Here is a 16,673-nt window from a genome sequence, read left to right on the forward strand (position 1 = left end):
AGAATTTTAATAAAATACATTTTGGTGACAAACTTGTTCAAGCTGAACTTATGATCATCTGAAATATTCAATGTAATTTACATCAAACATTTAGTCCTGGTTATTCTAATTAAGAAAATGTGAATGTGAAATGCATATTTTAATAAATAAGTGACTTTAAAAGGCACATAAAAGGAGTTTTTGGACTGGTAGTGGAAGGGTTAAATTCACTTTTACACTGTTAATAATACGACATTACAGTAATATTGTGCTCCATTGATTTGCTGTGTGTTTTAAAAGTTGAAAATATTTTTGTTTGTACAAAACAGGATGCTACTTGATTTCTGTTTTGTTGTTTAACGACTGCCTGGGCTCAAAAAGCCACAGGTAAGTCAGGTGAGTCATCGTCTCCCCCTGACTAACTTGATACACCTCAACCACAGCCAGTGGTTTTAACAACCACTCGTGTGATCTTTCTGTCAGGAGCACAGAGGTCAGGTCTAAAATAAAACACAAGCGCACTCACTCTGCTGATGGAGAAGGTGAGCCCGGGCTTCCCGGAGCACACGCCCATGAAGCAGAAGCGCAGCTGCCAGTAGAACAAATGTTCACAGATGAAGGTGATTAATGACAGAACCATGGCGGCCCCGAGCATGTAGAAGACCCCCGCCATGTTGTCCACGTCCAGCTGACTGCTCATCACTTCATTCTTCTCATTGTGGCAGATACCCGTCAGCCACAGGGCCTCCAGCTCCTCCATCTCACCTGGAGGAAGGAGAGACAGATACACAGGTTACTGTGTCGACGTGATTGTGTTACTGTTTGTTTGTGTGTGTTTGCGTGACCTGCACACTTGGGTGAGTTTGCCCATAGGAGTCTGAACATGTAAGTGTGAGTAGAAAAAGAGAGGACACATTTTTTTTGGATGGGGACTCGATGCCAAAAACAGCTCAGGTCTCACACACGTGCAACAAATGTCATGTTGCATTATTTTGAGTGAACGTCACCCCCAGAGGATCATCCTCATTAAGAACTGCTGATGCAAGGCTATCCCTTCCTTGTTGTGGGAAAAACACAACTGCCTGCCGGGACTTGACAGTCCTCGGGGAGGAAGTGTGTGTAGTCATGTGACGAGTGCTTCCGCCCTAAAATGTGTCCCCCTCACTTCCACATCTCTGGGGGGGACTGCTGAGGGGGGAGGACACGTCCAGAGAGATTTGTTTGATCTGCACCGATGGTCTGTTTTCTGTGTGTGTCTGTGTGAGATCAAGGGGGTATACGATATATTCTTTCAATGCTTGCATAACGCTGTTGTATGTATGAATGATTGTGTGTGTGTTTGTCTCAGACAGCTGTTCTGATGAAGACTTTCTTACCTAAATGAACCTCAGTAAGAGAAAAGTAAGTGTTGGTGGCAGTCTTACAATGATTGGTCATCAGTTGTTATTATGCTGCGAAACAGGAAGATATTAAATGGACGAACACATATTAAATCTGGTGGCAAAGAGAAATGTAATAAAGTTTGAGGTGTTTGACTTTCATTTTTTTTGTAGATGAGAAGACAGATTTTACTCTCATGTTTCACATTAATCACAGCTCAGTGAGTAGAGCACAGACACAGTCCTTACCAGTGGCCCCGGGTTTGATTCCAACCTGTGGCATGTTGCTGCCACGCCCCCATTTCCTGTTTATATACAGCTGTCCTGTCAAATAAAGGCTAAAAAGCACCATAAATGATATATTTAAAAAATCACATCCACAAGAGAAATGTATTATCATTGATCAGTAATGAATCCAGTATCTGTAGGTAGGGTACAAGATTTTGGTGTCATAAGCGCTCTGCTACTATTGACCAATTACTTTTGAGTGAGCTTTAGTTGCATGCAGGTGAACAGTCTGTGTGGAGAGCAAGAGGCCAAATGCCTAAACGCTATCGCCTGAGTAACGTTTTAGATTTTTATGAGCTTTTATCAATTCATCTGCATTCATATCCAGATATCTGTTTATAGAGATTAACCTCCAACTCCATTCTTGTGTCTCACATTACTAATCTGACTGTAAACGATGGCCTGTGCGCAGAAAAGGAAGTCTTGGCCCAGAGATCTGTTATCCAGTTACCTGCTGGCTACTCCGGAAACCCCGAAACATTGGCTGTTGGTTCTGAGATTGCTTATTGACAAACAGTTTATCCATCCACCCAGCACTTCTGTGCAGTGTCTCCCACTATGGTGCAGTTTGCCAGTTACAGTTGATACCAAAGCTGGCAAACTCAGAGTGACAGCACATAACACCTTGCAAAACCAGGAATGTTTGTTTTTACATTTCTGATTGTGTACAGACTAAACAAACAATAACATATCGTCTTAATTAATTAGCATTAGAGGTGCCAGCTTTACAGCCAGGCTACTTCTTCCCCTTGTTACCTCCTGCTTCGTATTAATCTTCTTATCTAACTCTTCAAAAGAAAGCAAGTATGTTTATTTGCCAAAATGTCAAACCACTCATTCAATAAGAAGATGTGAAGAGTTAGTGATGACTGCATTTTACAGGACAAAAATTGAAGAACCAGTTTCACAGAGTCATTGTTGATTTTATTAGCAACACTTGGGCTTTTTCTACCATGACAAGGTTTGATCTGCAATGTCTTCTACAGTAGTAGTAAAGTTGTACAAGACTACCCAGGCTATAGTTGCAAAATAAAAAACGAAAAAAAAAAACAAACACGATCACAAAAAGTCTAAATGCTCCTGCTTTTAGATGTGTTTAGATGAATGCCCAAGGATTGTAAAATATCCATTTGAACATCTTCAGAGCAGTGATGGAAACTGCCTATTGGTTTTCATTTAGTGCCAGTTCCACAGTGTCAACACTATTAATTCTTCTCTTCAGCCTGCAATTTCTATGATAATGACATAAGGAGCAGGATAAACACTCTCCTGGATGCAGACTCGATGCTTTTAAATCTGTATGTACTTGTAATCGACCAGACAACATAAACCCAATTGAATCGCTATAGGACTCACTTAAGAACTGTAACTGGATCAATGAGCACAATCTATAATGTAATTGAAATCTATATTACTATAATTATTCTGTGCTTTCTAATCCTCTCTCCACTCTCATATCCATCATCTTTCCCATCCCTCTCCTCCTCTTCCTCCACCTTTCTCCTGCTTCTGTATCTGTTCAGCACTCAGTTTTAATGTTAGTAGGCCGTCGCTGATATTCCCCTTCTGCACATATGACTTACATCATGTTCATTTCTGGACTCCTAACAGGACGTGACAGATATGAGCAAACATCGATGACTCTGATCTCTTAATCTGGACTAACATATGTGTGCTGACAGCTAAACAGCCTCCACGAAGTAATGAGAGGTAATGTCTGATGTGTTGGCCTCAGGTATGCACTCAACAGAACAATAAGACTTTACTTCCATTTGGTAAATTTGTGCAGACATGTCTGCTCTTCGGGGAACACACACACATTTTACACACACACACACTACATGCACACACTGGCACTTCGGCGAACATCACTCAACAGAGTATGTCGAGGTCTGAGTAGATTTGGCTCCTAAAGATCTGATTCAAGGCGAATGTTCGCTCTGTACCGACCCCTTCATCCATCACACACTCGCGATGGAAAGTGATAACACATCCAAGGCAACCGTGTGTCTGTACGTGTGTGTGTGTGTGTGTGTGTCTCAACGTGCTGCACAATATATGATCTGGCAGCTGGTGAACAGTATGGAGCACATACTGTTTCTGGAGGTGGAACTGCTACAGTCTGCATGTGTACTCTCTGAAGGCAAAGATTCGCATCAGGAACGATCATATCTTTTACGAAATGTAAAAGTGTTGCCAAAATCAGGGCTGGTGATACATTTCAAAATACTTTACTCCATATCCCTGGTACCCATGGAACATTTCTTTTCCATAGGCAGAAACTCTTGAAGGAAGTACAGGATACAATGAAATAAAATAGGAGTAATTGGTGTATGAATATATTTATCACATTTCTGGCAGCAAAATTATCTTACTTGTCAATCAAGAACAAATCAAAGCTTTACAACCATGTTCTATTATTTTCTGGCTCCTGTTTTCCCATCAAATTGAATACTTAGAGGACGCTAAAGCTCTGTGAAGACTGATGAGCGTGGATAGATTGAGTGCAGAAGCAACTGATTATTTTCATTACTGACAACTCCCCTGATTATTTCCTTGATGAATCAATTCTTTATTGGGTCTATAAATTGTCAGAAAATAGGAAAAAGGCCCATAAACCAGAATAAGCCTGGGCAATATATTGATATTATATCAATATTGTGATATGAAACTTGCTATCTTAGATTTTGTATATTGTTACATCATAATTATCCTGTCCTAGTTTTAAAGGCAGCATGATAGTAAAGTGATTATTAGTAATTTTCTGAACGTACCAGACTGCTCTAGCTGTTATTTAGTCATTATATCCATATTGCTGATGATTATTTCTCAAAAATCTCATTGTTTGAATGTTTTGTGAAAGCTTAAATAGTCATCCCAACAATATTGTTGCAATATTAATTATTATCATGGTATTTGCTGAATATATCTACTATAAGATCATCATATTTTGGCACTGTTTGAGCGTTTTTTGGAGAAAATGTAGGGATTGATATACTGTATATATCATATATATCACTTGTATCACAGACCAGAAGGAAGTGTGGATCTACTCACGGACAAGAGGCTCGTGCTCGTGACAGTGTGGGATGCAAACATTAATGACATCCTCCTCGGCTGAGCTTTAACCTCTTGTCCATGAGTAGATTCTCGTTTCACTCTGCAGAGAGATACGGTTCGATGGTAGAAAGAAAGTAGTTGGATTATCTTGAGCAACCAGGTCATGATTTTTGGAAAAAGACGTCACTACGGTTTCAATTGTGTTTGTTTGGTGTAATGAACACCACAAGTTAGTGCATTATAGAGAAGGTAGACATCTCTCTGGACAATAACTCAAACACAATGTAGATGTATAAACAATACTAAAGGTAAGAGGAAAAATATGTATCTTTGATTTTGGGGAGAATTATCCCTTTAAATATTTCAAGCTTGAACTTAGATTCTCATCTCAGGGGTCTGGTGGTTCCAAACTCAGCTCATGGAGCTGCTCAACAGAAAGAGTCGGCTCTTTTCTCATGGCAACAATTTAGTTATTATCATGTGACACAAGTGTGGAATTAAGGTCAAATGTGTGTCAAATGAAAAGGTGTCAAACTAAGTAAATGGACCTTGTGATGACAATTTTGTCAACAAATGTCATGTCATTGACTTAAAATAAAACCTGCATCACAGATTGATGTTTTTTTGTAATGTTTTGTAAACTGTAATCCTGTTGCAGTGTGTATAATATGTGAATCTGTGGTTTAGGGAAGTGTTTAAAAAAAGGCTCACTTCATCTCCTGCATGAGAAAAAAAGCTGAAGTTCAGCTGCAGTTCAGTTGCCAAACCAACACAGCAGCACTTCAGAGTTATGAGATGCGAGTGTTGTTTCATAATGTGGGTCTATTGTCTCGCTATGTGTCTGTAGTACTGATGCGAAATATCTGTGTCATCTGAGGACAGAACCCGTTCAAAGAGAGGCGCTAAATGTGCATCCTAACCATGCGCACAAACCACCTCAACTGACTCAATCGTCTCATCGTGACAGAGCATCAGCTCGATGCAGAGGCCCTCGTGGATCACTGCACTCGTCATTCCCTCAGAGTGACGCCAGACACCCTGTTGCCTCTCTCGGTCACTTCCCAAAACACACAACCACAGCTGGGGCTCAAATAAAAACACAACCTACAAATGGAGATTGTTGCTCTGCGGCACATACAGTATAGAGTACACTAATGGGATTCAGACCCAGGATTCAACCTCCTCCTTATGTAAATATTAAAATGATACACTGCCGGTGCAGTCAGAGATATACTGCCACCATATTGTTCAATGGATGAGCTGGTATCACAGTGCTACAGTAATATTTTCTGCAAAGATATGTGCTGGTTATGAATACTTAGCATGCTCCTATGCTCTCTGCACATTACTTATCAGCCACTGGAGGTGGTAAAAGGTTTAAATTATTTATGCACTTCACAAAATTGTAGGCTGAGCTTGACAGCTTTTATAAGTGCTTCTTCTAAGGTCGCAGATATCAGAAAGAACATCCTACAACTCTACACGAGTCTAAAGCAGTCTAAACTTTACTTTTAATATATCAAAGACAGTGGTACAGTCATTTGTGGACAAAGAGTTAAAATGCTAATTGAAAGAGATTGTAAACTTGAGCATGTGATTCATGCTAGAAGGCTTTACAACTCAAATCCTGTCAATGACAACATTTGAAAACCTGTCCTTGTTTTAATGCTACAGTGTGAACGTAGCCAGAACAAATCAAAACAGATTTCAGGTCAAACAGCTGAAGTTAAGGTTGTCCCACTGTTTGAAGTGATGTGTTTATTGTTCCAACAGTTAGAAATAAACAAGAAATAGTAACTCCTGACTACAAGAATAAATGAAAACTGTAGGGTGATTGGATTTTTTTACTCAGATATAAGTGCAGAGAGAAACTAGAAGAACTTCCATAGCAGTCCATAAAGAAATGATGAAGTGATGCCGATCACTATGTTAGGGATACTGTGCAGTGAGCAGGTCGTTACTGTGAAATAAATCCTGCCAGGGTGATGCAAGAATCATCCCGAATTATCCTAAAGGGGTTTCTTTCACAACAGTGACTTGCTGTACATTATCCTGATTGTTACATGGTTATGTACCAAAAAAACCCACAATATGTTGACAGAAAATATCAATTTTGAAATGATGTTAGTAATTCAACAATGATTTTATTGTTTCTCCAAAGCCTATGATCAGAACTGTGTCCATAGCAACAGTCTGTTCTTCATAACGACAGTCTTGTTATAGCAATGGTCTGCTATAAAGAAATAACTTTAGGACACTGTAACTGACCAATCAAAATCACGTATTTAACAAAGCCATGCAATAAAACAATGTCAACCTATATTATGAGTGACAAGAAGAACTTCAAGTCAGGACAATGTTTATTAATTCTGGGACACGGACACAGAGGAAATAAGTTAATTTTGAGCCCTGAATTAGTTTGTCAGTCCAAACTCTTGTCACACTGTAGAAACATGTCTATCACAACAGTCCTACAACATCCAGAGGCTTCAGCATTTCCTTCCACCCATCTTCAGTTAAGGTCAGTATTTCATGTCTCTGCCAGAACCTCCTGAGTTACCAAATAAACAAACTCCTTTCACTTCTGCAACTGCAGCAGCTGGAGCTTTTCAGGCCTGCTGCTGCCTCGCTGTTGATCACAGACTGAACTGTGCCAGCCTGGCTCAGGAGGCCTCATCCTGCAGCTCCGCAGCCTCACCGACTGCCGGGATCTACCAGCAGGATCTTGGGTTGTCACCATAACAAACACCAAGCGACCACCTTCTCAGTCACAGCAGTTTCTTTAGAGCTACTTCGATGAGTTCACATGTCCTCACGTGTCCAGCATCAGTACACTGATGTGAATGTGAGTAATTTTTTGATTGATCATTGTGCTTTGTTTCATGAAACCTCTAACAGTTATTCCACATTGAAGAGATGTTAATGTTTGCTTTAACTGAGTGGAATAAATGAACCTTAAAATGAATACATTTATTTAGTTGGCCTGTTTAGTCTAAACCATTAAAACCATTATGTCCAAAAATGAGTAAATATGATACTGGATTGGATCAGCATTGTTAAATAAAAAACAATAGAGCAGAGAAAAGCGAAACAGAAATGTCGTCATTATTGCTTTATAACCCTACGAATTTATTTTAGGACTTCTTCATTCAAATTAAAAAAAAACCATCATTATTGAAGTCCTCACCATCTCCAAACAGCATGAGGATGGCCAAATCCACAGCTCGTTTCCAGCCCGAGTCTTTCTGGATGGCGATGCCATAGCCAGTGGAGGCAAACACCTTGCCGCTCCCGATGGTGACCAACTTACAGCCCTCGTCTCTTCCCGCCATGTAGTTCAGCACTGCAGCATCATAGATGAAGGCGTCCAGTTTGCTGCAGAGTGCGATACCAGGAAAACGTGTTAGAAGAGCACTTTTTACAGTGTGTTAAAGAGCCTCTTGTACCCTCGGTTATCATAGTGATGAATAATGAATATATCCTCATTCACTCATTTTCAGATTTTAGGATACTTATGACTCAACATAATTTGTGTCTTCATTGATGTGCAGTGTTGCCCAACTTTAATTATCTATTAACAGCTAAAGATAACACTTCATTCAATGGACTTATTTTCTTATCAATTCTGGAAAACTATATAGAAAGAACTCTGTAATCTGGCAACAATTATAGAGAAGATTAAACAAAGCATTCTGTAACAGCTTTATGATTTTGTTTAAGTGGTTGTGTTGAGTTTAAAAATAACAGCTGATTTCCAGAGTAATTTCAATGTGAGAACCGCTCAATGTAAATCTTCATTCATCATTCATTTATCATTGGAAACTGTATTCCCCATTAATATTGGATTCTATGCTTGCCTGTGCACATTTTTGCATGTTCAGCCGACCTGCTGTGCACTGATTATAAAACTCTATGATATGCTAGCTTAGCATTTAATTGGAATTAATTAATTGAATGTGTAACAATTCAACTCATTCTCCATTTTAGCTATAATTAATGACAAATTGCACAGTTCTTTCAATGAAACGTACAAGGAAATTATTAGACATTTATAAGTCCATAATAAAAGTGTTACCAGGCAAAACATTGCATTTAGGAGAAGGCAGTGTGCACCTATGGACACTAATTTTTGTTTTCATCGTGAGAACTTTCATACACTTAAATGAAACATCAAAAAGAAAATATAGGTAAACAAGGTGGGAGTCATTTCAGATGCAAACACTGTCTATTCTACTCTGGTCTAGTCCTGGATTTCCTGTAGTATTTTACAGAGTCATTCTACTTTCCCAGAGTACAATGTTCCCCAGATTTATATGGCACATCATGGGAAAATGACAAAGGGTCCTATGTTTACCAACTTTATATAGTACATTATGGGTTTGGGTTTTGAGTTTGCATAGACCCCAGGAATACTGGATTTTGGGAAGTTAGGGCTCTGGGAACACAGATACCCTCCCTTTTACTGCAGGCCAACAAGTCTGAAAACAAAGACCACCTTTGCTAACATCTTTAAAAAAAATAATTTTCAACACAAAAATAAATAATAGATAAGAAAAAGAAACTAATCTTCAAGGAAAAGGAGCAGCAGCTATAGCTAAAGTGTATGATTATATCACAAAGCAAATAATGTTCAACACAAGCTCCAACAAGACACTTCTGAAGTTTTTGCCCCCATCTCGTGGTCTTTCTCTATCCAAACCATCTCCATGGCAACTGAGAAACTCCATCTGCTGAGGAAGGCCAAGAGATGTGCTTGAAAGCTTCAGGAACAACAAACCAAGTTGGATCTTGTGTTGAATTTTCTTTTGTCAAACTTCTGTTTCCACGGTCGACAAACAATCCTCAAGTTCATAAGTATCGCTTAAATATAAAGGGTAACTTTGATATTTTTTAACCTGGTCCCTATTTTCTTATGTCTTTGTGTCTAAGTGACACACCGGCGAATGCACATCATCAAAGTACATCCAGTGAACGGGCTTGTTTTTGACACTGAGAGGCTCAGATTGTTATTGTAAGTGTCTGACAACAATATGGAAAGAATTCAAACAGAGATCAGCTTTTTTAAGAGCAAGAGCCTTTTTGTTTAACCAGAAACAGCTGCTGTATTGATCTGTTAAAAGCAACCAAACTTTGACAGTACTTCTACAGTAATTTTACTTTTAACATTCATTGATAAATGGTGTTATTTTATTTTAGTTATGTTATTGTTAGCAATGAAATTATATGATACTAATCATATAATCATTAATAATAAATGTATAAATTATTAGTTATGCAATATTTCCTTTTTAATCGTTAGTTTGTATAATACAAAATCATTTGTTTGGAAATTATAAACTGTATCATAGCTGATATGAGAGAATAATTGCATTCTGATTACATTAGTATAGATCTGATTACAAATTATAGCATTACTAATAATTAGTAAACATTGTTAATTATCATTTACTTGTTTCAAACAGTGCAATAACTATTAATTAATACTTAATTAACTAACAAGTCTACCGCTGCCTCCATCGGTTTTCAACCTTTTAAAACACCAAAGTAAATCTACTGTTTTTATCAGTGGGGTCTGGTCACTTTGAACAGAGTGATATAGCAGCTGTTTCCGGTAAAACAAAAAGGATTTTACTCTTTAAAAAAGGTTTGTCTTTGTAGTGATCCTTAACATAATTTTGTCAGACAGTGGTCCAAAGGTTTTACATTGTAGCTCAGTTTTGCTTTTGTCGGCTGCAGTGCTCTTCCTCTATACTGGACCAATTAAAAAAACTGCAGGTTGAAAAATACCAAAATGAATCTTTAATAACTTAACTGACCATGTGACGTGGTGTTTCAGAATCTGTGTGTCATATCATCTCATCTGATGCGTTTCCTTCTGTTATGTTCTATCCATATCAACCCTGAGTGATCTGACAGGTGAACTGACGTGACAGTCTCCAGCTTGGTGACAAACTACCATAAAATGGTGCCTCACGGCTCTACGGGCCTCTATGGTCACTCAGGTCAAACTCTCACCAAACACCAGAGATGTGTCGCTGCACTGCATTCTAAATTCTTTAGCAGCGGCCGATGGGAACACTGGAAGACAGGCAGACAGAGAGTGAATAGGAGATGAAGATATTAGCTAGCTTTGAGAGGCACAGAGAGAGAATATTAGCTAGCTTTCACAGCAACCACAGGCTACGTTACTATTCTGGGTGCCAGTGGCAGGCAGATACACACAACTCCACCGGCTGCCCACCCACATCGCCCAGAATGCCCCTCTTCCTCTGTCTCCCTCTCTTTACTCCTTGATCATCTTTTCTCTGGATTGCATCAGTACAGGACCTCACAGCTCCATAACACTATCCACCCCCTCCTCCCCAAATCTGTCTCCGCATCCTCCCCTCCATCTTCCTCCTCCTCACCCAGTCTTCAGACTGTACAGCGCTTCATCTACATTCTTCTGGTGGAAGCTGGTCATGTAAGAATGCATGTCCCGGTAGTTGTTGCGGATGTTGCGCTCTGTACTCCCATTGGGCACCGTGCCGAACCGGAATGGCGGCGAGAATTCGTTAGGCTTCTGGAACTGTGGTGGGGGTTTTCCGGAAAAGAAACCACACAGAGAAAATGACAGAGGAGTGCTCGTTAACATGGAAAAGGCACTGAGCCGCAACAAATAGCCTTTAATGCACTGTTGAGCAGGAGCACGGGACTGTGCTTTTGGAAGCTCAAAATTAACTAAATACCTAAGAGTTGTGTTCAACAGACAGACAAACAGATAGAGTCTGGAGGACACATTTAGACAAATATGTACTGTACACCCAAGCAAGTTCAAAAATAAAGATCCACCATTCAGGACTGAAGAATACAAGTACTGAAATTATTAGTCCAGGGCTGCAACTGATGATTATTTTAATTACTGTTTAATCAATTTAATTTCTCAATTAACGGATTCATAGTTTGGTCTGTGAAATATCGAAAAAGATACACAGAAGATGATCGCAGATGAAGAATTAATTAATAATTAAGACGTTTCTGCTAAAATTAATCAATCTATTTTCAAAATAGCATTTGATTCATTTTCTGCTGTTCGACTAATTGATTGTTTCAGCTTAGGTTAGGTTTAAGGCACAATCTCATAGAAAAGCAATTCAGCTTCCATCCAAAACATTGTTGATAGTTATTTGATCATTTAAACACTTGATATGTAAGCTCTGCCACCAGGGGGCTCTCTTACATTTAAACAATAACAGAAGACCTGACGTGGCGGGAATCATGACAGTTGTCGTCACTGATAAACGGCCACCATAGCTGATCTGACATGACTCCTGACAAATAATTTTCATGGTCCAGGTAAAGTTTTATTCACGTTACATTTAATGATGTTCGCCAACTTCCTCCCTCAGTCTCTGTCATATCCCCTGTTTTCCTGGAAGTTACAGCAGCTAGCAACGAGCTCGCAATGGCTAGAAGGAAAGGCAACGTTACCTTAAATAAAATACGGATTTCTCTGAGTTTGATGATTGCTGGAAATGTTTGGGATAATGTAAGTACCCACCTCAACAAAATATATGACATATATCTAGTATATTTAGACATTTTAATGCAGAAATGTTACATATTATTTCTTCAAGTAATCCAACAAACATGACTAACATCAGCATTTGCTGTTTTTCTTTGTTTTTTATCTTTGAAAATTGAGGGGTTTTGGGCTTTGGATCATTGGTTAGACAAAACAGGCGGTTTCAAAACATCATCCTGGACTTTAAGAACTTGTGAGGGCTATTTTTCAATTTTTTTTAAAAACATCATTAATTAAACCCACTTACATTTACTCCAGGGGGTACATAAAAAGACTGGACTAGCTCTGCTAATTTGAAAACACAAAAATAATGATTTGATTAAAGATATATTTGTGTTCAGGAGGAAATTAAGGATTGGAAATTGGTGTAAGGTTAATTTGAGTATATTCATTGTCACAATAACCAGTAAATTTGACTTCCAGTACTTGCGTTTTTTAATCTTGTTTGTATCTTTTACTCACTCTGCTTATTGTTATGCATCAAAACACCAAGGAAAATTTCTCTTATGTGTAAACCTACTTGGCAATAAACCTGACTCTGATTCTAAACTACCAGCCAGCTGCACAGGATACTGCTCTCAGCACTCTGAAAAATAAGTGATGTGATTGGGAGTGCATGAAAACAGAGAGAAAAAAAAAAAATAGCTTTAAGTGCTGAATAAATATTTGAAACAAGCAGCTGGTGCCACTCCAAACAACAGCCTCACAAATACATTTGTCACCAAACCCACCAAAATATTAATGATCCAATGGAAAGAAACTTATTTTGTAATATTGTGCACTTTTATATAACTACTGGTGTTGAAAAACACTTGAAAATTGCTTTCTAATAAATTTAAATGAACAAAATCGAATCACGATGGGTGGTGTCAAGCACGGGCCACTTGAGCTCTTGTGCTGTGGTGGTATGTCAGACAGAAAAGGTTGAGAACCCTTGATTTAAATGATTAATTGATTAATCCAAAAACTAAAGATCATTTTCTGTTTCAATAATGACTACATATTTTTACTTTCAGTTAGCAGTGTGTTTAAGATACATACAGATTGAATAAAATAAGGAAAACAAAGCAGTTAGATAATAAATCTGATGTGCACGGCATTTTTGTTCATATAAAATTAGTTTTTCCTTCTAATTACAGACATTTTAACAAGCTATTATTTTTTTTGTTATTTTAATATCTTGATATCATAAAAATGGTATTGTGGATTGTCTATCATGAATATCATACTATGAGTTTTGGCATTGTTACATCCCAAGAAAAAAAAATAAATAAATGAAAATAATCATAAGTTGCAGCCCTAAATCAACTTATACTTATATCTTATATTACACAAGGAGCCGTTCACACTGGATCTCACAACGCCCCATGTTATGTACTTTCACACACCTGCTCCTCCGCCCCACAACCCCTCACATCGCCTCATATTCACACCTTTTTGTCTGACAGGCCCGACACCTGGTCGACGTACTCCTCCTGGATCATGAAGGCAGCCAGGTTGGCAGTGTAGGAGGCCAGGAAGATGACAGCGAAGAAGGCCCATACCGACACCATGATCTTACTGGTGGTACCTTTGGGATTCTGCACGGGGACGGAGTTGTTGAAAACCAGACCCCAGAGCAGCCAGATGGCCTTACCGATGGTGAAAGAGGGACCGCCGGGCTCTGGGAGTGAGACATAAAAGAGGGAAGGGAGGGACGGGAACAAAGAAAGATGATGCAAGAAGTTTCACAGATACTACTTCGCTTTATCTGCATTTACTCATGACTGCCGTTGTGGGAGGCACTTGATGGATGGCGGCGACAAAGACTAGATTTATTCCCATCCTTTAGTTTGTCAGCGATCGTCCACATCAGCTCCTCCAGCCACCGCCGTGACAACCCGCTGTTACAGACTTACTCTGTTCCACCTACCTCTATGGCACTATGACAAGGTGGCAGGCTGGAAACACTACCTACTGTAGCTCTGTGGCATCACAGGCAGGCAGAAAAAGAGGAAGAGGGGGGTAGACGGGCACGCAGCAGGCTACAATTATGCTACAGCTGGAGCAGCGGTATAGGACAACAGCCTTACATAACCCAGCGATTACACCACACTGTTGCTGTGACAGAAGACATTCAGAAAACACTACAGCAGGAAACATAACTCCAAACCAAACACCATTACTCTTATCCCCTCTGGTTCTTGATAAAAAGGCTGTGAGCAGCAATATAACACTTCTCTGATTTTATCTTGAGTGGCTGCCGTTGAGGCGGGATAATGCAATCCTGAGTCAAACAGGGCCGAGGGTATAAAACCCGCAGAAAAAATAGATTGTATCTGAACCATTGATTTTGATGGGCAAATTGATTCAAATGGCCTGCTGGAACCGAATTTGATTCAGCAGGGTGGTGTTGTTCCATACTGTCAGACACCATTAAACCTGACACATATTTTCAATGTATGGTAATACACCTACTTACAGTTAGTGCATTCATCAGGTTTACAACCTCCCACTCTGGGAAATAAGGGTTTTTCATGAATGGTTGCGGTTCTACCAAGAATCATTTGCTTCTGAAGAACCCTCTCTTAAAGAAAAGGCTTGTCAAGGGTTGTTTGTTCAACTACAGGCTCCATTAAGAAACCTTCTCATCCAAAGAGCCCTTATTGGAAGACAAAGTTCTTCAAGAATTGTTGAAATCCTTGAAGAAGTCTTTAATCAAGGGTTCTTGTAGCATAAAATAAAAAGGTTCCTGCTAGAACCCCTGGGTGTTCTATAAAGAACCCTTGGAATATAAAAGGTTCTCTAGTAGAAGCCTGGGGTGGGTCCTTGTCAGCACCTGTAGAAGAAAGGTTTTGGAAAGAACCCCCACAGGCCTCTTCCATCAACATGGAACGGGCCCCGTTCCAGTTCAAGCACCTACTTTTGAAATGTTCGGAGCACCGCCATCAAAAATAAACTAGTTCAGAACCTAAAACATCGGTTTCCACGACTGGACCAAACCAAAGAACCAAAGAACAGCAGATTTTCTTTGGTAACCCAAGTTTGCGTGTCGTATCATACAGGTTGTACATCGTGCAGCGCCCTCTGTTGGTAACAGCTTTGATTCCAATGGTTCCCTCAAAACTGGTGGAAATGTGGGCTGGGTCTCTAGATGGCACTAAAGTTCCCAGGATCTTGAATGGAACCAGTTCAAGGACTAGAGCTTTTTGGTGGAGATGGGCCCCCAGAGAGTGTTCTGGGTGGAACCATTCACAGAGGGATCTAAGCATAACCCTTTATGTTGGGTTCTAGGTCAAACTCTCTGTAAGGGTTCAAAATGGAACCTTTGCAAGGTTCTCCTGTGGGGACAAGCTAAAGAACCCTTTATGGTTCTAGTTAGCACATTTATTTCTAAGAGTGTAGCTGTGGTGGTGCAGCAGCAGTAATGCTGTGTAATATTTAAGAAAGAAAAAATATAAAAAGGAATAGAAGAGCCTTTGTTCACGCAGTGATGCTTAGAATACTTAAGATCACCTATCTGCTTCTTGTCAATGATCCTTTTCATTAGTGAAAGAGCTTAAGCGACTGTAGATGTAGATAAGTACTCTACGACATCAAGTAGAGTAAGTCCCAGTGCTCAAGTCGCACTCATTCAGGCAGGATTGTTTAAGTAATTTAGCACATGGAGGGCTCTGTCTGAATGGTGCATTCAAGGTAACAAAACATGCAAAATAAGACTTCATTTTAGCATGTGAGATGGCCTGGAAATCCGTTTTGGAGCATGGATAGACAGGGTCTGAATGTGTGTGTGTGTGTGTGTGTGTGTGTGTGTGTGTGTGTGTGTGTGTGTGTGTGTGTGTGTGTGTGTGTGTGTGTGTGTGCTATCCTCTCACCTCGCCCATCTGCCAGACAGCGATTGTAACCCACCGGGCTGAAGTACTCAAACACAAACACAGCCACAGCCGACACGATGAGCAACATCACAAACATCATCACCCAGACGTCAGCACTGAAGGGCTCTGAAACACAGAGAGGGAGAGGGGGGAGAGACGGGGAAGTGGGTGAGGAAAAGGAAGGGAGGGAGCGTTGTGGGAAGAGAGAGGAAGTTCATTAAACCAAATTAAGGAAATTTATAAAAATCACCCCCCCGGTATCAACATGACTATTTGTATTCTGTGCTGTGTGCTCATTGTTGCACATTGATGGATTTTATCTGAGTCTGTGTGAACACTAACAAGCACTGCTCAAGAGAGAAACTGAGAGGACAGTAGGTAGGTGTGAATGGACAGATGTACTCATTGAAATGGGCACATTTTCCACCACTTGCTCTCTGCTTTGCAAATGTTCACACACGGAATAGACTGTGACAAACACCACAGCACCGTTACGAACAAAACCACTACAAGGTCCATTTGAAGCTTCTCAGTGCATCAGCCAACCTT

The 16,673-nt window shown here is 39.7% G+C and overlaps 1 protein-coding gene across 2 annotated transcripts in view; it reads right to left on the bottom strand.

Annotated features, from left to right (window-relative positions):
• The window catches only part of grin2bb (glutamate receptor, ionotropic, N-methyl D-aspartate 2B, genome duplicate b), a 133,901-nt gene that overhangs the window by 8,386 nt on the left and 108,842 nt on the right, over positions 1-16,673 (bottom strand). For both annotated transcript variants that reach the window (XM_084715511.1, XM_084715510.1), the window contains exons 10-14: positions 16,125-16,250; positions 13,704-13,933; positions 11,114-11,274; positions 7,894-8,081; positions 506-744 (exon numbers count right to left, since the gene is read on the bottom strand). In XM_084715511.1, the coding sequence (XP_084571637.1) occupies positions 506-744; positions 7,894-8,081; positions 11,114-11,274; positions 13,704-13,933; positions 16,125-16,250 (944 nt within the window). The remainder of the gene's footprint in view (positions 1-505; positions 745-7,893; positions 8,082-11,113; positions 11,275-13,703; positions 13,934-16,124; positions 16,251-16,673) is intronic.

Source organism: Lutjanus erythropterus, chromosome 3, assembly GCF_056507025.1.
Source record: "Lutjanus erythropterus isolate fLutEry1 chromosome 3, fLutEry1.hap2, whole genome shotgun sequence".
Lineage (NCBI taxonomy): Eukaryota > Metazoa > Chordata > Actinopteri > Lutjaniformes > Lutjanidae > Lutjanus > Lutjanus erythropterus.